At 49.7% G+C, this 24,256-nt stretch overlaps 2 protein-coding genes and 1 pseudogene across 3 annotated transcripts; 1 reads left to right on the top strand and 2 right to left on the bottom strand.

Annotated features, from left to right (window-relative positions):
- The first annotated feature begins 131 nt into the window (after positions 1–131).
- On the top strand, positions 132–13,410 carry TMEM116 (transmembrane protein 116). 2 transcript variants are annotated; one of them, XM_056351021.1, is made up of 11 exons: positions 132–481; positions 783–829; positions 970–1,033; positions 4,729–4,860; positions 8,945–9,049; positions 10,651–10,700; positions 11,120–11,203; positions 11,285–11,423; positions 11,911–12,055; positions 12,187–12,260; positions 12,803–13,410. In XM_056351021.1, exons 1-11 carry the CDS (start codon positions 434–436, stop codon positions 13,001–13,003), a joined length of 1,089 nt encoding a protein of 362 aa, XP_056206996.1. In that variant the 5' UTR covers positions 132–433; the 3' UTR covers positions 13,004–13,410. The 2 variants fall into 2 exon arrangements, with proteins under 2 accessions (XP_056206996.1, XP_056206988.1); XM_056351013.1 differs by lacking the exon at positions 8,945–9,049 and having other exon boundaries at positions 330–481.
- Positions 13,411–13,992: 582 nt separating this feature from the next.
- LOC130141891 (disintegrin and metalloproteinase domain-containing protein 20-like) lies at positions 13,993–17,066 on the bottom strand (annotated as a pseudogene).
- Positions 16,047–21,571, bottom strand: LOC130154676 (disintegrin and metalloproteinase domain-containing protein 20-like). The gene is given in 6 exon segments (XM_056350955.1): positions 16,047–18,384; positions 18,386–19,223; positions 19,225–19,582; positions 19,585–19,725; positions 19,728–20,002; positions 20,004–21,571. Coding segments are annotated over 6 exon segments (1,965 nt in total). The 5' UTR covers positions 20,120–21,571; the 3' UTR covers positions 16,047–18,147.
- Between the last annotated feature and the right edge of the window lie 2,685 nt (positions 21,572–24,256).

Here is a 24,256-nt window from a genome sequence, read left to right as displayed (position 1 = left end):
GGAGAGGCGCTGCCCGGCCCAGCCCCGGCAGTCTCCTCAGAGACGCCGCCGACGCCTGCCGCCCGTGACGTCTCCAAGAGGAGGCGCCAAAAACTGGTGGCGTGCGGTGCCAAGTTACTGGCGTGCGGAAGCTAAGCAGGGTTGCTTCGGGTCGGCCCCTGGAGGCGTGCCCGGGGACGCAGCACCTCGGGGGCGGTTGGCCCGGGGGTCCCCGCTGGGCCTTTCTGGCCGGGTTCTGCGCCCCGGTGGGGGTGCACGGCGGCGGAGACGCGGGACGCCGTTGCCCGGGACGCCAGCCCCTCTCCTCGACCGGGCGCGCTGCCCGCAGCCGGCCCCGACGGCGGAGGGCGGGCGGGGCGCGGGGTGGCCCCGGGGCGGAGCGCGGGCGGTGCCCGCAGCCCCAGGAGCGGTGCTGCGGCGGCGGCGGGTACCCATGGCCCTGCCGGCGGAGGCGGCCCGGCTGGATGGGGTCTGGCAGGAGGTGAGCGAGCCCCGAGGGCAGCGCTGGCCCCTCTCCCGGGAGCATGCCCGTTCCTGCCGGGAGCGCCCCTTCTCCCTCAGCCCTTCCCCAGCCCTACCCGCTGCTCCGGGGGCTGCGGCACGGACCTGCCCCTGGGCTGCGGCTGCCCGCTCGGTCCCGTCCCTCCCGTCCCCGCTCGGTGCGTGGGGCCGGTCCCGTCCCTCCCGTCCCCGCTCGGTGCGTGGGGCCGGTCCCGTCCCTCCCGTCCCCGCTCGGTGCCGGTCCCGTCCCCTGCTGAGCTCGCCCCCCTCCTTCTCCCCAGGTCTACTCGTCTCTGCAGTGGATCCAGTTCACCATGGCCATACTCAGGTACAGCGCTGCAACACCCGCGTCCCGGTGGTACCGGGATGAGTTACTACCGCAATGACGATTTTCTCCGGAAAAAGAGAAATCGCTTACCCCAGCGGGGCAGATGTGCTCCTGTTCCAACCTGTGCTTTGTTTTCTCAGCGTTACAGGTTCCAGCTCGATCATTGCCTATGCTGTCTTTCAAAATGTGGTGCGGTCCCCCGAGGTAAGGTCTGCACCTCCTTTTCCCTCCCTGCACCGAGGTGTAGATGGGTCATGTGCATAGCAAAGACCCGTGTGGGTCAGGTGCTCGTCTAGGAGCAACTGCAGGTGTTGGGCTTATGTGGTTAAACCTTGTTTATCCTTGTAAACAAGGTTAAACCTTGTTTAGCTGGAAGGCAAAGGGCTGGCCAAGAATTTGGCCCTTTGCGAGCGAAGGGACTAACCTTGAGCTGGACCCACGCAGGGACAAGTGTGTTCCTTAGCCCCACGCTTTCTGGGAACAGGGATTTGTGTGGAAAATGCCAGGAGGGCGCCGCATACGAAGCTGCTGAAGTACAAATTAGAGATGGTGCTGTAGGAAATGCTTTTACAGGTGTTGGGGTTTTGCTATTTCTGAGTAGTTTTTCCAGGCAGGTGCGCTCCTAAAAACTGATACAACTCAAAGATGCTGCAAAGTTCAGACAAACGAGGCCAGGCTGAGAAGCAGTTTGTTGTGCTGGACTCTGCGGTGGGGCTTTGGAAGATGCACCCTGGCTGCAAACAGGAGCCACAAACATTTCTAATGCTAAGCAGTGGGACTCGGGTGCAAACTTCCCTCAGGGTGGGACTGCCCACGTGGGCGCTGCAGGTCTGATATGAATGCAGTACCTGGCATGTCCCCAGTGCAGGGATGTGTGCAGGGAACCCAGTGTGCCTGCGATCCATTGGAGGTGCTGAGCAGCGGGCTGGCACATGCTGGGTAACTGTAGCCCTCCATCCCAAGCCTGCCAGGCTTTTGCTGCCCACACGCAATCCCTCTGTCCAGGACTTACCAGAGGCAATGCGCCGAGCTCGTCTGTGTGAAGCTGGGGAAATGAACCCAGGATTTGCAGGATTGACCACGCAGATAAACTGGTTGCTGCTAAGAGCAGCAGGAGAGTAGAGCTGGCAGCTATGTTGTAACAAAGCTGTATTTATACTTCCCTTGTCTTCAATGCCCTTGGTACATTGTGGGTTTGAGCTGCAGCCCAGAGAACAGGACTTCAAGGGAATGCAGCAAGTTATCCCCAGAGAAGGAAGGCAAGCAGTCAAGCTAACAACTGACAGGTCGTTGGATGAAGAAGGATGGGGAGGAGAGCATATGTCTGCGTGTGCAGGGCAGTCTTGCTCCCAGGCAGCCAGCCTCGTGGAAATGCTCTGCCCAGCACATGGAGAAGCGATAATCGCCGTGCGTTGCTGGGGAGGAATGAAGGCTGGGATCTCACCTTAGTGCTGCAATGGAAAACCTGCCTGAGCCTGTGCTGCACAAGTGCATGTCATAGGCTCCCTGTTCCTGCACCTGGAGAGCTCCAAACATGGGTCTCACCTGGGGTCCTCTGCTCTGGGATGATACGGAGCTGGGTTTGGCCAGTGTCCCAGTGTGACTCAGCAGCCTTGGCCCGTTTACTTCCATGGCTGGAAGTCCATGTTACTCAAGAGCCCTTGTGCTATTATAGTCATATGATGTGGCTGTGGCTTGGGAGCTGCACTCTAACTGCTTGTGAGCCACCCATGGCTCCAGGTCACAGATGGACCATTCCTGCTTGTGGGAGGCCAGATGTTCCTGCTCAGATTATTTCTGCAAAATCCAGCTACAAGCATGGATGCCAGCTGGAGTGACTTGTCTGCATCAGACATCCAGGCTCTTGTTCTGCTGGCAAGGGAGATCCCTTGCTGGTGTTTCAAAAGTGGCAAAATCTGTAGCTCCCCCATCATCTTGTCCCCATGTTTCTCATCTTAAGTGGATATTTGTAAACAAAGGGGCTGGAACAGAACCATATCAAAGCTTGCCCCAAACAGCTTATTTCCTGAGTCATGAGGCTCCAGAGCAAAATGTTTAAACATAAACAGCTCTGGAGGCTGGGAGAAGAACAATGTTATAAACACTTCCCCTCCTGCCCCCAGCCTAGGAAATCAAATATTGCATTCTTGAAGCTTGTTTTCTGTCTCTACGGGGTCAATAAAACTCTTCAGCTTTAGCTAAATCATTCAGAAGAGATGATGGCAAGCGATGCACAGAGAATTTCCTCTGTCATGTCAACAGGTTCTGTGCAGGCAGATGTCCCTGGGCAACGGCCAGATAGAGCTAAATCGACATGTGTGCTCCAGCCTGGCAGCTCATCTGAATCATTACGTCTTTACATTCCGTTCCTCTATTTTATAAATACCATTTGGTTTTGGTTGGGTTTTTTTTCCTTTTCCCTTCTGTAAGCAAGAACCATGCTGGCTTTCACTTAGCGCTATGTCACCTATTTCTTTATTTTGGTCTGTGCCAAAATAGCTCCTCAATCAAACAGTGGTGCCTCATTCCAAGGACACTTTTTGCTAGAGGAAAGGGGTCAGTTTGGTTGCAAAAGTTGCATTTTTTGAGAGCTGCTTGGTTTTAACCTGCGATGCTCACAAACTGGATGGTGTCCCCAGCCTGTTATGCCTATGACTGCCTGCCAAGGCTTCAATTCTGCACCAGCAACGGAAAGCCTGGTTAAAAAAAAAAATAATTCGTAAATGCAATGGCATACAAACTAGCTCCAGATATTTAGTTAGCAACAGCAGTTTGATTTTTACGATGTTGCTGATACAAATACAGAACTGGAAGTACAAGAACGTTTGAGGAGACAAAGCCTGGTGAAGGCAGAGGACCTGCTGCTGCATGGCAGTGTGAGGACCGGGAAGGCACAAGGCGCATCTCCCTCCAACTATGCCATAAGGACAAACGTGGTTCAATCAAAGCTACCTTACAGCTTATCAGTCTCACTAAGCTCATTTTTTTGGCTCATGGGAACAAGGCAAGTATAACACAACGTGATGGGTGGCAAATATTTACTTAAAGGACAATATTGAAGCAAATCTTGCCAAAAACTCAGTTCTGCAAAAAAAAATCTTAAAGTCCAAGCCTCCTGAAATGTTTCCATGCTGTGTTTATCTTCATAATTTCCTGTAGGGGAAAACAAAAAATGCCATCATTTTCTCTCCAAGATTAGGTACTAAAGACTACAATTAAGAATTTAGATAATTAGGCTGCTTTTCCAGAGTGTCTGCTCAAACAACAAAAATGTTGGCCAGAATTGTGCACAAATGTTTTCCTACAGTGTTTACAGTCCTTTTGGCCAGTGCATGCAAAGTGGAAATGGGCTGGAAACTGCCATTAGAGGAGACGCGACTGTTCCAGCAAGATGCGGTGTGCAGCAGAGAGACTAGCGGCTCTCATAGGGAAAATTAATCTGGCATGTAAAATAGATTCAGCCTTAGTCACCAACAGAAATTACGTGAAACACATTGGAAAAAAATCTGGTTTAAGTTATTTCAGACCTGAAGAAGGGTATGTGTTTACCAAAACTTTGATTTCTTCATCAGTTGATGTAACAATATCACTTCTCCCTGCCAGTTCTGCAAAACTGTAACATTCTGGGCCTTTGAGATATTTTCTGTAAGAGTTGATGCTGCTTTTGGATGCTGGGGCATTGCCAGTGACAGAAAGGGTGATTAGAGGAGGGTACCTGCATCGAGACAGCTCCTGAGAGCAAGGATCAGCATGGGTTTTGTGTGCAAGGAGAGCTGCCCTATCAGAAGAGCTGGGGGATGAACACGTGTTTAGATAACGGGGTGAAACTGCTGCTGTAGGTGGCCATGGGAGCGTTGTGACCATCACTCAGACATGCTAACCAATTTCACTTTTCCCAGGTTCGTCCACTTTTCTACCTGAGCCTCTCTGACCTCTTCCTGGGTATGTGCTGGCTCACCGGGGCTGTCCTCTACAGCACACCAACCTCCAAGCAGGATCTCATCTGCTATAACCTGCAAGTGACAGGACAGGTGAGTAGCATCACCGTTCACGCGGTGACTGTGTACCCTTTGCCATAATCCGCCTCGCCGGTGATCACAGCGTGGCCGGGGGGGACTGTTTCTAGACAGGCTTTGGCAGAGACTCCCCGTGTGAACTTGACTTATCAGATCTTTTTGTCTCGTGTGTAAAATGGAGATAAGGTTGCTTGGGTTTGGGTACCTCTGGTGGGCGAGAGGCGATGAGGAAGGCAGAGAGAGCATGGGATTTTGTGGTTGCCGTGTTTGGGTTGCTTGTGTAAAGCAAGTAGATGGGTCTTAATTTGTTTCCTCTTGGACCCGTGCCAGCAATGATCTTTGTGCCTCTCCTGCAGCAGCTTTTTTTATTCCTCTTCATGTTTCCTCCATCCTGGACAGGAACAGACACATTCTACGACTCGCTTGAGCTCAAACTCACAACATTACTCATACAAACAGCCCCGCGGTGGCTGACCTGGCCCGATCCTCTCTCAAGCGATCCTAAGGGTGCTCAGGGGCTGCTTCATTGGTGTAAGCTCAGCCCTATGCCCCAGCGATTCAGCTGCTTTCCAGCTGATTTCGTGTGCTGGAGACTAATTGGAGTGGAGGGAGTGAAATACTGTTTTCCTGACCATTTGCTTTTGTCTCACTGAGTTCCCGTTTCAGCACTAGGAAACTAGTTGCAAAGCACTGCTTCCAGAAACCTCCGCAGGATATGGCCAAGCTTGGGACAGAGTGGGGGTTCACAAGCGGTGATCTCTGGGCTTAACAGTTTCCTTTGAAAGGACCCACAAAAATGTGGCTGAGAGGAGCAAGCGGCTGTTGGGAGCTTTGATATGTGTTGGGTGGGCTTGGGCAGCTCTCTGGGAGCGTGGTGGTACCCACAAATGGGAACAGAAATGTCCCTGCAGAGCACCTGGAGCTGGAGCAGCTCCCTGTGCCTCGGGGAGGGCAGGGAAGGAGCTGGGGGTGTGTGGAAGTGCTCACACTGGTGGTGAGTGTTTGTGTGCATGTGGATGTGCTCACACTGGTGAGTGTGTGTGCGCGTGGACGTGCTCACCCTGGGGAGTGTGTGTGCGCGTGGAAGTGCTCACACTGGTGCGTGCAGGGGTAGGTGCCTGCAGCCCAGGGTCATTTCCACAGCCGCTCTCGCAGGTAGAACCGTTGCACTGATGGTGAGAGCAGCTGTTCCACTCCTGGCTTCTTTCTTGTTTCTGTGCTGTGGCAGCGCTGCAATATGTTCAGGTTGAGAAAGAAAACAGTGGCCTGTGGGCAACTTGGCCACTTGGGAATGATGCAGGGCAATACCAGAGGTGGGGTTTAGATGATGGTACAGGGAAAAGTGAGAAGAGCTTGGGAGAGGCTTTTCTGAGCTGGAAGGTGGAAGGAACATGTGGAACTGAGACTCTTTCTGAGCTGTTTCCCTTGCAGCTTTCCCTGGGGGACAGTTCTTAATGCTGGTGTGATCTTTCTATGGCCTGGAGAAGACAGGTTGCATTGCTAGAGGAGAAGTAGGTTGGATATGAAACATAGGACACTATGCCAACATTTCTCAGTGGAGACCCTGAGAGCATGCTATGCTCCCGTGCATTTCTGGCTCTTTTCTGCCCTTGCTTTTCCAGCCCCTGGCCATGCTGGTTAGGGGTCCCACCAGCAAGGGATGGGGGCAAGGTGGGAGCTTTACTTTCACACTGGGAAAGGCAGCGTGGGCCGGCAGAGCTGGCCTTGGGCACATCTTTACAGGACTTGCCTCTGCCTCAGCCTCACGTGGGACAGCCAGGGTGCTGTGATGGGGTGTGCGGGGGGTCTGCCCCGTACCGACCAGGGCACAGGATTCCTGCAGGCCACCAGCAGACCACCCTCAGCAGGAGGACTGTCAGGGTGGCAGAGCTGGCTTGCATCTGGCAAGAGCTGTCGCTGCTGTTTGCTCTGGAAGAAATTAAAACAAGCAGAGCACTTGCCATAGCAACCGTGCCCGCCTGGTACACGTGACGAGGTGCAGGACACCTCCTTACCAAACACCCCAGCAATGCCCTTGTGTGGTGGGAACACCTTGTGCGTAAGTAGGAGCCAGTAACAGGTTTAACCAGCAGCTTCTGCAGAGCATTGAGTGATCTGTAACTGAATGAAATGAGTAAAATGTCTCCTGGCCCCATTCTGCTTGTGCCGAGCAGGAAAGTCTCACAAGGGTTACGTTCCTGGGTGTTTCATAAACGCCTGTGGCTTCTTTGCAAAGAAACACCTAGAAAATGGGAAATGCACTGAAGGACAAGGGTGAGGACAGGCTCAGGGCTGCTCCGCAGTGGTGGTTGCAGATAGCAGCCCTTGGAGAGGCTCACATCACACTCCATGTGATGTGGTTGTCTGAAGGGATTCTGCCTTAGGAGTGGGACAATATTTTGCCTTATTCAGCCCGTTTACCATCATTTTATCACCCAGGGCTGATGTTGCAGTGGCTGGAACTCCCCTAACATCCATACTGTGCCATAAAGGAGGAGATTGCTTTGTTTCTTGGACTTTCTCTGTTTCAGCCCCAAGCTGTTGGTTGATATTAAATGCAAATACCGCTCCCTTCTGCTGTCCCTTGACTTTGTTCTCTCCTCCTCCCTGCCTTGCCTTTGCGTTACAATAATAAAGTCCAGAATAGAGATTGTGGTTATAATTACACAATTCCCCCACATTCTTCCAGTTCAGTTCCAGTGGCCTAATAATGTCCTGGCAGGCTCTGCTCACGCTGGTGAGCACAATGGGGAGCCACAGAAGTGTTATAATGAGGGACTCTCGCGTCTCCCAGCCCCTGCTTTATCTCCTCGTGGTGAGCCCTGCAGGACTGTCCACAGCCCTAAGGCTGGGGCTCAGGAGGGCAGAACTCCCTTTGCTTTCTGCTGGCAACGTCGTAAGTGGCTTTTGGTTCCCTCTTCCAAAAAAGAAGGCAGTGCTGACATTTTGTGAGCCTCTAAGGCGTTCTGGAGTGCAAGGGAAGGATCTTTGTGGGCTGTTTTCATGACCTTCCCTGGAAGTAATTGAGGAAGGGCAACAAACCCTCATTAAACCTTGTCTAATGAGCTGGAAAGTCACTGTAATGTTCCTGCTGCAATGTAGCAGGCCCTTGGACTCAGCCTTTGGAGTAAGCCAAGAGCATTTGCAACCTCAGTGAAGGAGACCCAAGTTTATTTAGTCACTACTCTCCTGGACTGAGATGATATCAGTGTAGCAAACCTGTGCTCCGTGCCTCTTTGGCAAAGGATAGCAAATCCACAGAAAAATTCACTTGTCCAGCCCTTCCTCTTTGCCTCTGCCACTGAAGCATGTGTTTCCTGTAAACAAACACAGCACACACATATACAGAGTATGATTAGGCAGCACAGTTCATACTCGACTGCCTGGAGAAACCATGGATTCAGAAACAAATGCAGGAAAGATTTGCAAGTTTTTACAGCAGATTTTAGATATTTGGTCTCATCTCAAGCTGGAATCAAGGGCTGTGAAACTCTCTGTGGGAAACAGTGTTCTGTATATTTTCTTTCCTTCTTTTTCCCATGGAGAGAAAAGGGCTCTTGGGATGCTAACTCAGACTTAGTGCAGATATTCTCTGACCTCACTTTCCTCTTTAAATATACTATTGTTTTCTGTTTCCGTGAATTCACTGTGTAGTGAGTTCATTGTGCGAGAAGCAAATCTAAGTGTCACATCTGTTTTGTGTTTCCTAATGGATGTAGCATAGAGAGGGTCCAAGTGCCTTTGAACCATTTGTTGTTAGGATTTGGGCCAAAAAAATGAGCCAAGTCAGAAAGATTTGTATTTTCAAGGCAGTGTGGTTGTCATTAGTTCTCCTGTCCCTCGTTTAAAGCCAAAGCAAAGCTGCCATTTTGCAGTCTAAGGCAGGAACCCCTCCTCTACCTGGCTCTTCCCAGTTGGTGTCCCACTGTGACCTAGTAGAGGTGAGCACGGGGGCTGCACAGGGACCCTCACCTTTGGTGGCCCACTATGCTGTTTAGCATCCTGCCTCTGTCCCATGGGCTTTGGGTTAATCAGTGATGAACTGAAAGTGCGACAGGAACTATTATGACAGGACTGAAATGCTGTCTGTATTTGTCAGATATTCTACGTGGCCTCTTTTCTATACACTGTCAACTACACCTGGCATCTGTACATGGACCTAAAGATGAAATACAATCAGAACCTTTTGAGGATGCCCCCCCAGGTGAGTAGGACTGATGTGCAACAGCTGTTGGGTACCAAGGTTGTAGTTGGGTACTGTGGGGTTATAGTGGAGTTTAGGATGTGCGTATGTAAAGTATATCTCACTGCAAGGACTCTGAAGGCCCTTCTGCCCCACAGCTGTGTGAATTGATGTATCTTGCCCATTGAGGTCAGCAGAATTACTGCTGGGTCTGCTGTAGCATCTCAGTGAAAGATTAGGCTTGCAAGACTAAAGCAGATAAAAGCCAGTGGCAGTGTAGATCTCAGAGCAGAGAAAGCTCAGGACCGCATATCGGTGAAGTTCTTCTGCAGTTAGAACAGCAGTTTGCACCAGCTGAGTAACTGGTTTGTTGCTGTCACTGCCTTCTGCCAGTGCACAGCCAGGGGCACAGGAAAGCAGGGGGTGCCTGGACAGCCCAGAACTGAGAATTGACAATTTCTGTCCTCCCCAGGGGTCATATGGCATTTGAAAGTGTCAGAATTGTATTGTATGTATAATACAGAAATATTGTAAATTGTAAAAATACAGAAAACATTGTAAATACAGAAAGATATTGTAAGAGTTTGAGATAGGAGATGTGACAGAAGTGAGCTAGTGATAAAAGGACCAGGTGGCTCTGGGAACAGTGGCCGGTCCTCACTTCATCATTACTGGCCTTTACAAAAGCCCTTTGGGAAACAGTGTAATCGCTGGGAACCGAGGAACAAGGACATAGTACTCAGAAAAATACTCTCTGCATTGCAGGCTAAACAAACACTCCACCTACTGCATGACCAAAATCTCTCCTTGCAGTTGTTCCATTCCCCACACCTGGCTAAACAGTGAGGCACCACCATCGCTGTAACGGGTGGGTTGCTCCTGATGTATTGCCGCAAGGTGACACATTCCTTAGGCAGCTCTTCCCGTTAAATCCATCAGCCCCACTGACGTATATAACCTTTTTCTTCCCCAGACGTTGCTGTGCACAGCAGACTTTGTATCCCAGGTATTCCATCTGTCGGTTCGGAGCAGCAGGCTGGGCAGAGATTTCAAGGGCTCTTGTCTGTAGGGTTGGGATCTGCTTGTAGGACTGGTTTCCTTCTTGCTGGACTCCCGTTCAAAAGACAACACATACCATAATTCCCCACCACTACAGCTGTGCCCACATAGTATTTTCATAGCTGGTGTGTGTGTGCCAGGTGCCAAAGTACATCTCTTGGTGAGCAGTTACCAGGACACTCCAAAGTGCCTGCAATTCTACACCAGAACATGAAGTTTCTGAGGAACAGGGCCAGGTTAAGTGAGTAAGCAGTACAACAAATGAGCAAGTTACACCAGAGAGCTCATCAAGTGTCTACTCCTTGTCCTGTTTCAAGTTCCCTTCTCAAATCCTCTAGCCTTGAAGGAGAACAAGGCAGTAAGCGGGTGGAAGCACTGGCTGTTTCTGTGCACAGGCTGAACTCAGCGGTGTTGATTCTGTGCAAAGTGGAAACAAGCCTCGATCTGAGGATTAATCAGCATTTGAAGAACCCTCAGCTGCTGAAGTGCTCCTGGGAGTGGGTTCCTGTGAACCAGTGGCTGTACAGAAACAACCATTTAATTAAGCTCATTGGATTTTGCAGGTTGTAGATTATGCGGGTTGCATTGGCCGAATAGCAACGATCTCGTCTAGGTAAGGTTTAATTCCCTCTGGCTGAATTATGTGGTTTTGGTAAACTGTAATGTGCTGATTTCTGCTTCCCACTTATTTGGAAGCAAATTTTGCTAAAACCTGTAAAGCTCATCACTAATAGCAGAGTGACCTAACAGAGTAAAAGGTTTTGGAGGTAAGGACATTTCTCCAAGTTAGTTATGACTATATTAACTAAAGTAGTTTTTTAGAAAGTGCTCCCTTTACCAGGGTATTGCCTGCGTGAATGAAAGCACAGAAGTTAGTAAAGCTGGTAAAATACTCTTCCAGAGAGCAGTGTCAATAAAACCAATGTTTAAGTCCTCTGTAGTGACAGGAGAAAAACCAAGTGGTGTTTGGCTGGGATGGGAGCAGTGCAGTGCAGTAACTAATACCCGTGCCGTCATCCTTTCTCCTCTTAGCCTCATCCCTTTCCTTCTCATGGTGCCTGTGTTTTGCCTGGGTAACAGCAGTAATTGCTACCAGAACTTCAGTCAGAAGCATGGGTAAGCTTCACGCGCTGCTGAAACAGCCTCAGCGCTTCTGAGTCGGCAGAGGAGCTCAGGCTGTTCCCTTTCTCCCCACAGATGTCTCTTGATGCACACGGAGGTAGCTGTGCCCACCAACGAGCCGCAAACCTTGAGCAGCTCTGTTTGCCATGTGATGCATTTCTATGGCATTGGGCTCTTCCTCGTTTCCTTTCTGATCAGCTTTGTAGCCATTCTGGTAAGAAGCAGTCCTTGCACGCTAGCCGTTGCACCCAGATGATCAGTGTGAGAAGATTTTCCCCTTTTCATCTTGACATCTTTGCTTGGATGGTACCAGAGGCCAGGCAATGTCAGGGGAAGAACTGCGTGGTGCTGCTTCCCTTTCGGAAGGGGTCGTAGGGGAGAGAAAATATCATTGTGCCACCATATAAATCCACCTGGAGTCCTGCGTTCTGTCAACCCATCCCAAAATAGGATTTAGCTGGGAGAGAAGGCTCAGAGCGTGGCAGCAGGGATCACCTACTGCATGGGTCGACAAGACCCCAGATCAATTCGGAGTGTTCAGTTCAGAAAAAGTCATGTACAGAGCGAGGGCTGTCCCCCCGGGAGCACGCTGTTGCCTGACAAGGTTTGATAGATCAGAAGGGGATATTCTGTCGGCTACAGGGCGGATCGGAGCATGTGCACAAAGTGCAAACAACGATGTACGCTTTTTTCTTTTTTAGGTTATACTCGGTAAAGCCCGAGGTCTGTACAAAAGGTTTGTAAACTCCACAGGATTCCTGGGGGATCAGCAGTGGGCCATGATTAAGATGGTAGAACAACGAGTGGTTTTTTACCCCGTCGCATTCTTCTGCTGCTGGGCCCCAGGTTAGCAGAGAGCTGAGCTGCTCTCACAGTATTCTCCTGGGATATATGTGATATATAGGCTATATGGGATATAGTGCCTGACAATGAAACTCAGAAGAAGTGGGCTTAAAGCAATCCATCCCTTTTCACAGCTGTCCTCCTTGGAATACTGAAGCTGACTGTTTCAACAAACAGCAAAATCTACATGGCTTTTCTAATTCTACAGGTAATTTTTTTTTTTTTTTTTTTTTTTTGCTGGCTCCTATCTTTTGCCTTCTCTGCTTGAACAGGCATGTTAGTGTTTGCCGGCTCCTAGTCCATGCTGGACAAAGCATGCTTCCAGCCACGAAGATCACTGCTGTATGAGCCTAAGTCTGATTTAGGCTTTTGGTTGGCAAAGATCTTTGCTTGTTTTATGTTCTTCACAGGCCTGAAAAGGTCTCAGTAACCAAAATCTCAGCATCGTGGACATTGTAGAAAATAGGACTAGAAAGGATCCCCAGAAATCAGGGCTTTTTTCCCCTTTCTGTGAAAGTCTCCAAATGTAATTCCTCCACAACACTTGTCCATCTCCTTGCTGTGCCTGAGGCAGCATTTAGCAAAAAATAAAATAACCGCGAGATTCCTGTATCATGTGGGATGCAGCTAGATAAAATCACCCTGGAAGCAGGAGGCTTGGCATACTGTACCAGCCTGGTAGGGAGCCTCGGAGTGCTGTGCGGTGCTGGCTGGCAGGAGAGCCTTGATCTCTCCTGTGATCTCTCCCAGGCTCTGACAGCAGCTTCCCAGGGGCTTCTGAACTGCATCGTGTACGGCTGGACGCAGCACGCCTTCCTCTCCCTCAAACGCAACGCCTGCCGGGACGTTGACACTCAGACTCCTCTCTTGCGCTCCCAGAAGAAGTTCTACACCAGCATGCTCCCCACCAGCCCACCGGATGCCGAGGGGTCCACGTCCACCCTGCTCTGATGAATCCTCGCCTCAAAGGAGAACAGGCAGCATCCTAACGAGGCCTCGTCAGGGTTTTAGCAACGTCAGCCAGACCCAGGCACGGGCTGTCGGCTGCGAACTGTCTTGCCAGCAGCAAAGTTAGCTGTAGTGCTGGAGGAGCCTGAGCAGGTCTGTCGGAGACAGGCGCTTCAGTAAAAATAGTTATTTATTTTACAGGTTTGTATGGACTGCCAATGGATTCTTTAAACATGTAAACCTTTAGTACAGACTTGCTCCTTATGGAAATATCTGTAGAAATGCAGCAAATCATATGTAACGGCTCAGAGATTCGGTACAGTTCCTTTAAGGTTAGATGGTCAAAGGATGTTTTACTGAAGTATTTACCATTACAAATTAACAGTAAAGCGAAGGTGAATATTTTTCAATCTCTGACTTTTAATTCACTGTAAAAAACCCGAACATGTACCATACTAACAGCCAACTGCAAGGAATGAAAAATTGCAAAGTAACATAAAAAAATCAGCTCTTACATCCGTGCCTCGACTTTTTGCACATTTCCCTTCTTCATGCCAACTCCTGCTCAGCTACAGCTCCCAGGAAAATAAGCTTCTTTGACCCAGTGGAGTATTTCTCATGAACCAGGTGAGCAGGACTTCGCATAAATCTGTCTATACTCTTCTAGATGCTCAAGTGAATTATTTACTAAGGTCCCACCCTTCTATAGAAAATAAAACAGATCTTTAGCTGCATTGATAACAACTCTTTAGCTTTTAGTCTTTATTTTCCAACAGCTTCACTTTTTGGGGCCCAACCCATATTTATTTACATAGTAGGCAATACAAGAAGAGGAAATACTCAAGTTTTGTGTAATCAACTTTTCTACAGTTTACAGAGTTACACTGTGTAAATCAATTTGTGGAAAATCTGCTGGGACTAGCAGTCCAGCTTCAGGGGCGTACCCACGGGGACCGTAGTCCTAGTGGCTTTCCCACTGCTTTCGTGTTTCTTTAAACATACTCTTCCATATTCTGCTCCTCATCTGCAGGAGTCTCACTTCTCTCCGTGGCTAAACCTGTACTGAAAAACACAGCTATTGCCTTTCTATATTTGGTTACAGCTGGAGCAAGCAGAATGAGGGCAATGGGAACTGTGATCCCAATTACTGTCCCAAACGCTTTACTTTGAACAACCTCCCCCATGGACATCATGAGAGGTGGTGGAACTGGCAGTCTGGAGGCGCCCAGGCAGCTTCACAGTGGCAGTGGTGGAGGTTGCTGCAAACCACTTTCCCTCCACATGAAACCTTCCCATCACACTTCATCCTGGCTGTGGCATCTGTGCATGTCTTGTTAATATAGATCTTTTTTTGGCCCACGTCTGGTGCCATCAAGCCCTCCTCCGATACCAGGTCTATTGATGCTGGCATGGTAGGCTGTGCCCCAGCACCAGTCCTCAGGCCCTGGCACCTGAATGGTGGTTTCAGACCCCTCCAGAACAGGTATCCTCTTCACATTGACACACTGCAACCTTCCACACAGAGCGTTTTGGGGTTTTCATGCCACAAAAGCAACTTTGGTCCCATCACCAAAACCGCACAAACTACACAGCTACAAAACTGATCCCCTTTCATGTTCTGCTTTTTGGAAGCATCTCTCTGGAGCATCCCAGGCTTCCTTCCCAAACGCTTTTCTGCACAGATTGTCATAGGCTGCACATTTCCCATGGTAGCAGTAGCCATTGTCGCTACATGATGTCCTGTCACGCACGTGCAAATCCTGTGGGCACCACTCAGAGGTCCCATTACAACGTTCAGGCAAGTCCCACTCATCTGCCCCTGACCTGCACTTGTGTCCTGCAGCACAAGAGTGGCACCTCTGACAGCTCTGCCCGGTGAGGCAGACGGCCCCTGCAGGTTTGGGGACAGCAGGGATTGCCTCGGCAGTCCTGCAGCCCCCCCAGTCACATTGCTCTCCCTCATCACCCCCCTGGCTGCCGCAGTGTTTGAAATGGAGGTGTCTGTGGGGCGCTGGGATGTTGCACAAGCAGTCGCCATCCCCTCTGCTGATCAGGTCTAAGTAGCTCTGCTTGCTGCACTTGCTGAAAGCCTTGGCACCAGCAGGAGAGTTGCCCATCCTCCACACACACAGACACACACACTCCTTTTTATTATCGTGCTCCATCCCCAGGTTACGACCCAGCTCATGAGTAAAAATAATTGAAAAAGTTATGAAATTTCACCATATATATGAGACAACACCCGATTGACAGCTAGGGTGGCAGGTGCTATGTACATAGGCAAACCCAAAAATTAGTCCAGAGTTCATGTAAGTAAATAAATGTGCAATGCCATATTCCATCCTCTGAGAAAGATCCCTATTTCCCCAGCTGTTAAAATTTTTAAGAATTTCTTCTGTATCCTGGCTGTACCTGATGAAGCTGCTGCATGTCCAGATCTCCAGCCCAATCAGGCAGATGCGAATCTTCAGAGGATAGCAGTATTTTTCAGATAAATTGATCGTATCTGTAACCAGAAGCATCACCAAGGTCTCATTGCTCCCCTGGAAAGAAAACAGATGGCGGTCCACCACGACAAATACCTCACTGTACTTGGTGTACTTCAGTTTCTGAGACAAGTCTTGCTTTCCTAAGGCTGTTTTAGCTCCCATCCCACCAAGTTGGTTTTAGATCACCTCATCCATCAATCCGCACATCAAGGGCTTGTTCTGGGTCTTCTCTCGGTGATAGAGGAGGTGCTGGGAGGTGAGGGACCCCGGCACAGGTCGGATGCCGTAGCTCAGGTTCCTGGTTTCCAGTTGCTCCCTCCAACCCCAGCAGGTGCTCAGCATGACGAGGCAGCCAGGGCTCCCCTCCACATAGCCACAGTTGCTCCACCACCTACAGCCCCGGGGAGACAAGGGTGATGACCAGCAGGTTTTTTTACCAGAAGTCCTGTCTTCTGCATGAGGTGGACAGCATGGTTCTCCCACTCCACCCTGAGGGTGTAGGACACTTCTCCCGCTGTGGCTTTTCCCACCCTTGGGACCAGTTTCCTCGGCCAGGCTATCTCATGGACAGTGTAGCTCGGGGGTGGACAATGGCTGCCTGTCCCAGGGAAAAAAAGATGCCACCAACACAGCCCAGACCTCCAGGCTGAGGAGCAGGGTGTTCCCCTGGGCACCATGATGTGCCTGGAGCCATCTCATCGCTGGCACCTTCAAAATGGCGGTAGGGCACCTCAGGGAGGTCCTGCCCACCCTCACACCGACACCTTGACCCTCTTCCCCTTGAGGCACTCAGGGATGGCCGTGCTGGAGCTGTCCCCTCAGGGCTGGCACAGGACAAGGTGAAGGCACGTGGCACCACCACCCTGAGGGGCAGCCGGTCCCCTCAGAGCCCCTTGAGAAGGTTCTGGAAGCTCTGCTGCCTCTCCCAGCTGCCATGCTGCCAGGCACAGGTGCCGTGGGTGCTCCTGTGGGGTGACAGGGATCAAGGGCTTCCCTCACCAGGGAACCGAGGGGTGGCCTTGGTGGCCAGGGAGCTGCGGGTGATCTCCATAGCTCCCTGCTGCTCAGCGAGGTTTGGGGAGCCATGCGTCCTCAGCACCACCTCCTCCTCCTCCTCCCCGAGGGGGGGCCCAGCCAAAGACTGCCTGTGGAGCGCAAAGTTGAGAATTAACCACAACAGCACTCCTCACAGCAAATCAACATTACAAATGTTGATGCCCCTTGGCCACGGCCCCACCTCCTTTGCCAGTCTGTAAGCCAGGGGGCACCGGGCTTTTCCTTCATCACACCCCCCTAAGAGCAAAAATATTCTAAGCATGTACCCCCAGTATACAAATATTTAATTATTTATAAATCATATGCCCGTACTCCTGATGTTCTAACATTTCCTTTGGAGACCCCCTGCTGTAAACGCCACCCACAGGGCATCAGTCAGCGGGTACCCCACATGCCTGGCCTGTGCCTGTCAGGTGCAACATTTTATACACAGAAACCCGCATTTCATACAAACACACGCCAGTCACCAGCAGCACGCGAGCACGGGCAGGCGGCAGCGTCTGCAGCTCCGAATTTATCATTAACCGGGTCCTACCTGGAGGTGAGTGACAGCCCATTCCTGTGGGGTAAGTTCCCTCTTCTAGCACAAAATGCTCCTGCTCCCCAGCGTTCATCTGCTTCTTTGGGAAGCGCTGAAATTTTTTTTTTTTTTTTTTTAGTTTTATTTTTGCACCATCCCCGTTCTGATTCAGTGCTGCTCCTGCGCCCACTGCTCCCAGCTCGTGTGGCCACCTCCGCAGCAGCCTGGCTTTCATCAGCTCAGCCTGGCAGGGATCGAATGCTGCTGACAGGTTTTTTTTCATCTGCTCAAAGCCTGCCTTCCTGCAAGCTCCTGTCCAAATGATCCTGCCAGCTTTGTACTTTTCACAGAAGCCACTGATGTGAGCAGTAATGAATTTTGTTCCCCCCTCTTCTTTCCTTAGAGACACATTCCACATCTTTTTCTCCTGTAATCAAGCCTCAGATTCCTTTCTTCCCTTCTCCTGTCTCCCATTTAACATTGCCTGATGTTTTCAGCGGCTCACGTTTGTCCCCGAGCTGTGGTACCACAGAGTTGGTGCTCAGGTATACCAGGGATGGGCGCTCCGCTGGGACCCTGGCTCCGGAGGAGGTAGCTATAGGGTGTGGAGCCAGAGTCCTATACAGTGGTGTGGACAGTTTGAACCCCTTCCTCTGAGCTGTAGTGGAGGGTTTGTGCCCCAGAAGTTTTTTGGCTCAGAGGGAAGAGCAGGTGTCCTTTGGGGGCTGCATGGTTAGGGGGGAGGAAGGCTCGCTGCTGCAGAACCCCGTGCTCTGGGCTAAGGTAACTGCTGATGCTCCTGCCTTGCACAAGGCTCTGCCTCAGCCACCCCGGGATCCTCCTTGCTCAGCAGGTGGATTTTAAATTAACCTGAGTACCTCTGTCGGTTTTTATCAACAACTTCTTTTCTCCTACAGAGTGAGATCAAGCGAAAGAATTTCATTTTGCTATTCTACAGAATAAAAACTAGGTCCCCTAACTCTACACTTGCATCTAGATCAGTTTTAAATGACTCCACCACAGCTGGAGTCTGAGTCTAGTGACTGACTGAGTCCAGCTCTCCACTGCGGCCCCGTGAAGTCCTACACCTGGGAGCTTTGACTTTCAGCTGGCTTTGAGCCACCTTCTTCCACCTGGTCCTTCACATCCTCCTCAGGAGCCTGTTCTCCAGCCCAAAAGCATCCAATGAATCTGTTTAATGCTTGGGTTACTCTGAGCTTTCTCCCATGCACAATGACAAATGCTGCAAGCATCAGAACAGCAACGGTTATTGCAGTAAACTTGATGAGGAACCTAAAAAGCCCCTTTTTAGTGACCGGTGGCAGGCCCACCATCAATGCTTCCTCCAAAGCCACTAAACTGGCAGCAGGGAGGTGCCCAGCCGTTGTCCCAGCAGCAGTTTCCTTCAGCGTTGCAGACGCCCTTTCCTCTGCACACGATCTTGGCAGAACAGCGGGATGTCAAGTACTTCTCCTCAGGGACACACATCTGATTAATGCAGATCATCTTCTCAGCGCACTGCATGCCATCCTTAATGACTCCAGCAGCCAGAACACCCGCTCCCAAGTGGTACTCTGTGCCCCACCACCAGGTATCACCCACCAGGGTCTGAACGATGGTTGTGTGATCTTCCAGCTGAGGTAGACGCCTAACGTTCGTACACTGCACCCTCCCACACACGACATTTTCTAGCTTACATTTCTGAAAGTTGACATCTGCCCCATCTCCCCAGCACCTGCCAAACCGATCCCCTTCCACATTCACCTCCTGGAAACACAGTAGCGGAGCAGGCTTTGCTTCCTTGCCAAAGATACTCATACGCTGCAACGTGCAAGACTGGCATTTGCCTGAATAACAGCACCCAGCCTCAGTGCACACAGTCCCGTCTTGCTTGGCCACCTCTGCTGGGCAATGCTCAGATGTCCCATTGCAATACTCTGGCAAGTGACACAGACCAGCACTCTCCCTACACACCTCTCCTTTTGGAAGAAGTTGGCAACTCTTACAGCAGCCTCCAAGAAGTGCAAATGGCTCCTTCCAGGTTTTGTCACAACAACAGTCCAATTTACACTGTGTTTCCGAGCCACAGTTGCACCTCTCCCTAACCTCCAGGACACCATTCCCACAGTGCTGCAGTGCAAATGTCGTCACCAATTCTGACATTATTAAGGCAGAATCCTTGCCCTGATGCTAAAAAATCAGAATAGTGCTTTTTGCTACAGTTGCTGAACCGATAGTTCACTGCGCTGTGTGCGCTCGTGATGCATTTAGAGGTGTTTCCACAACTGCAGCATCTGTCACCAAGCTCCATGCCAAGGACATACCCTAACGCACGAGTGACATGGACAACAGTGTCCATGTAATGCTGTTTTACAAATAAGAGGACAGCAGAGGCATATTTTCTATCACATGCAGTGGCAAAGTTGGATTTGCCACCCATGTGCAATGCTTTCATACCATGATTAAAGTCCAACGAGGTATGAAAGACACCTCACATCATGCACAGTACGTAAGGCTTTGCTGCTTCCACCAAAGATTAAAATTATGAAGGACCTCGGTTGTGTTTTTGGTAACACTGATCGGGTTCTTCTTCACCCAAACCTCTAGTGCAGTTATCAAAACACAAAGGTGGAAAGAATAAAATAGCCCATCCACCAGACTATTTCAAGAACTTGCAGCGTTACATTAGTTATACTTCTGCCAAAAGCATCAAAACCTTCCTTGTCCACCACGACAAGGAGCTCCAAATGCCACGTGTGTCCCCAGGGCTGGAACTGCCCTGTGTCTGTACCAGGACCTGGGAATTATCCACCTTCATTAGGCATTTTGTACATCACCATTCCAGGAACCGCCTCCTCCCTCTGCAGCAGAAGATGCTCAGCCATGGTGGAAGCTGCCAGGAGCTTGATGCTGTAGCTTGAGTTTCCAACCTGCAGCAGTAGTCAGAGTCACCACAGAGTCCAGGATGCCTTCCACATAGCCACAGTAATGGCAACCTGCTGGCATGTGGGGCTGTTCAGCCACGATTTCCCCCCAGGACCCACAAGTGAACATGGGGAGGCTTTTTCTTACAAAGTCTTTCTGCCTGTGGTGAATTCGTGTGATTTACCCCCTGAATGCCAATGATATGGGACACTTCATCCTGGCTGGCTTTCCCTGCCCTTGGGCCAAGTTTCCTTGGAATGACTACCTCATAGGCTGCGTAGCCCCAGGAGGGCTGGGGTCCGCAGCCGGCACAGGGCAGCAGGAGCAGGAGGGACAGGCTCAGCCCAAGGAAGAAAATCCCTCTGCCCGTTGGGGCACCCCTGGGCTGTGTCCGGCACGGAGCCACGGTCACTGCCTCCTGGGCTGGAGGAAAGAGAGGAAAGTGTGGATGATAAGACATCAGAAAAAAATTCAGGAGCAAAGATCCCTGCTCACCGCTCAGACACCTTCCCTTAGGGTCTGTTGTCTTCTCCGTGTTCAGCCCACAACCGGGTTCAAGCCGCCTGCTCCTGCCATCCAGTGTGCCTTTTTGGAGCTCTTCCTCAGCCGCCTGCCCACCATGGAGGTAGGACACGCCGGGAACCATCCATGCATCCATTCATCCAACTGCAACAGAGTAAAGCAGCGCAGGGAAAGACCTGCCATGGGGTGGGAAGCCGGGGGAGAGCTCCTTTTGGCACCCGAGGGGTGACCGTTTCTCCAGCCCCACTTCAAACACAAACATTCCGTGGGGAGGATGGGACCCACGCCCCAGGCGCATTAAACATGCCCCATCTCATCGCTCAGAGCCTGCTGCACCCTGCTTGGGCTGACCCGGTTTGCCGAGAGCATGACAAGCCAGCGCTGCTGCAGCAATTTGTTTAAAAGGGGATTAAGCACTCGTAAGTGGAAGGCAACAGAAGATTACCAGGGAAACAATCACTGGGTTGGACCTTCAGCTGCAGCAGCAAGAGCCTTCGGTGTCTGCTCACAGATAACCTCGCTCAGCTTCAGCACATCACTGAATCTTTTAAAGATCTGAGGGGAGTTTTCTTGCTGGAAAGGGAGAGACGTTCTTTGGGCACACATCCTTCCGTGAGTAGGGGAGAGTCTTTTCCTTGTGCCACTTCTACAGAGCAGCTGCAGCTGGTTTGGCTGCTTTAAATACTCCCAGGATGCTTGCAAACTGTCCTCTCACTGCCCTTCCCAAAGCTATGGATGCTCTGATGACCACTCACTACCCAACACACCCCTAACCCCTCAAAGGTACCAAGCAGATGGATGTCAACTCTTCCAAAGAAGGTGCCCAGAGGCACACAGGCACTCACAGCAGTCCCACTGCTTCTTTTCAGTGCCACTTTTGCTCTGAAATGCTCATGTGACACGGGTCTATCTGGCTGCAGGCAACAAGCCAGACAAACCATGCTGGAGGGTAAGAAAAATATTTCCAGACCCAGGAAGCGTACAAGTGCCATGGGCTGGCTGGCTGAGAGGGGAGGAGAACACTCCAGTGCTCCTGGGCAAAGGGCACGGCCAGCCTGAGCAAAGACCGACCCATTGCTCGTCTAGCTGTGTCTCCCAAGTTGCCAGTCCTGCCACGTGTCCCCGCAGGGCTCCCGTTCCAGCCACCTTCAGAGAAGCACAGCACCCTGCGAGGACTGTCATCCTAAAGAAAGCGGTTCCTAGCTCCTGCCCCAAAGAACGTGCCCAGTGGAACGGAGGAGCTGTTAGAGCTGACAGAAGAAATGTCACAACACAGAACAACTCCCCCCTCCCTTCCCTGACCACCCAAAGTCATGGTTACAAGAAAAATCCTCTAGACCTTGGAGGATTAACTGGTAGCACTGGGCAGGTACTGCTGCCATCTAATGGAAAGCAGCATTTCAAAAGAAGCAATTTCAGGTAATGTTGCCAGGCAGAACATGCGATTTTCTAGGGCTTTAAGCAGCCTACCCTGTCGTTCGTTCTTTCAACTGAAAGTCTCAGGGCACTCCTAAGAAAATATAAAGCAAAAGTTCCCATTTGTAAGGCAAATGGGACAGAGGACCAAGCATGGCAGGACGGGTCTGGGGGTGGCAGAAGCGGGGTGCTGTTCCCTCTGGAACGCAGCCATCCTTCCTCCCTTCTGTACTGCCGGGATTGGGGAGCCAAACAAAAGCAGCCAGTAACTTTTTAAGTTTAGTAAAATCATTTATATACACCAATGCGTAATATTTACAAGATAATACTGATCCAAAATAAACTAATGTATTACAGATAACACTGTAAAGGAGAAATGAAAACATTTTAATACACAGAAGTTAAACATGGCATATGAGGACAGACTCGGATTTCCAAAAGAAAAACCTGAAGTAATGACAGCAAAACTTTGACATGTTGCTATTTCCAATCAAAAACTCTTTCACCTAGTCAAGTTCTTCTAACCTTTATATATATATATAAAATATATTATATATATATATTAAAATAATCAAGTCACAGGAGAAGTCAGATATACATAAAATTTTGCAAAGGTCAAATGATTTCAGAGATTTTTCAATTAAATAAAATTCTAAACCCTATAGAGCTTTCCCATATCCTTTTAGTGTTTGCACAAAGAACGTCTTCTTTGATCCCACACAACCCTTCCATCTCAAGATATTTACAATATTCACAGTCTGCTATAAACAATCAGTAGATTTATTACCAAGTAAAACCTTACGTAATCAAGACAAGTATCTTGCATTTATGTCAACTGAACAAGAAAAAAAACACAGGAAGGAGAAAGTAAAATACTACATTAAAATACATAAATGAAGCTGTTAAAGTGTATTTAATTTTGAAACCTAGAATGTAACTTTTTAAAGAGTAAAAAAATATCAACTTTCTCATAGAAATAAAACCATTTGACCTTGAATCTTCAAATTGTGTTTTCTTAATCTGTCCCTCCCTCTGTTTTAGATGAGGCCATTCGTATTTATCACTGACAATAACATCTACGGTAAATCCATAAAAAGCAGTTCCTTATCACAAAAGCCCTTTGAAATGTAACTTCCCTCCAGACACCAAAACACTTTATGGTCAGTCGGAAAAGTACCCACCTCACCACCAGCAGCAGCTTGAAATTACTGTTGTGTAAATTAAGGAGGAAAGGATGGACCCTCCAAGGCACGGTCAGATCCCATCCTCTCAGCTCATTTCTGAGCTGCCTCGGATGTCAGCAAGCAGTAGTTGCTCTCCCATCCCCAGTGCTCCCCACTATACCAAACACACACGGGCACTGCAGAAACAGGCTGAAGCAGTTTCCTCCGGAGCCTTACAAAACGGCACACAAGGCTTGCTGCCGTCGTCTTTAATGCGACAGAACCCGACAGAAAAACCAGGTCCCCGTGTGTTAGAGCCCACGGGGCTCACATGGTGCTCGGATCGTACCAGGCTGTGGCACGGCAGCAGTCTTTGCTGACTGAGAGCCACTACAATCTGATTCGGTTTTCTGCTCAAAAGCTCTGGCTTCCAAGAAACTGTCCGAGTATTTTCCTCTTTGGAGGGCAAAGGGATTTTTTTTACACTCCCATTCAAACAAATGTGATTTCTTTGTTTCTTTCTCTATTTGCCACGCTTAAAAGTTCCGATACAGTAAGATTTCCCAGAAAAAAGCCCATGGATTTCACGTTACAAAGGAAATGATCTACTACCTTTAAAGATCATGCGGATGTTGACAAGACCTAAAACTTAGGGCAAGGACAGAAATGAATATAATAGGGCCTGCAAACTTGCTGTTACTTCCAAGAAATTACAAATACTCTTGCCTCTTGCCAACTCTCTACAGTTGTCATTGATACATGTCAGTGCACAAACATTCCATGTAGCGTCAGAGGTACAATTCTGGCTTACACAAAAATTCCCTATTTCCATCAGAGAACATGATGGTCAAGTAGGGACTGTGGTTCTTACTCTGTGATAAATCAGGCATTGGAAAACTGTCAACAGGATTAAAAGAAAGCTGACAAGTTGCTGACAAAGAATGGGAAATGAAGTATCTCCTTCATGTAGAAAAACTAAGTCACTGTTTACAAAATTGTATAGAAAGAGTCAGACACTGGTTTGCCATCCAAGCTAAAGGTTGCCAGGAAGTCCGGTATAGAAAAAAGACAAAAAAGAACAAGGCTGGACTGCCGTAAGAGTAAATTGGGAGATTCATGGCTCAGGTTTGTAAATGTAAACCCAAAATTAATGAGCTATGAAATA

This window comes from Falco biarmicus, chromosome 1 (assembly GCF_023638135.1).
Source record: "Falco biarmicus isolate bFalBia1 chromosome 1, bFalBia1.pri, whole genome shotgun sequence".
Lineage (NCBI taxonomy): Eukaryota > Metazoa > Chordata > Aves > Falconiformes > Falconidae > Falco > Falco biarmicus.
The sequence above is the reverse complement of the archived record's forward strand: the minus strand, read 5'-3'. Positions and strand labels throughout refer to the sequence as shown.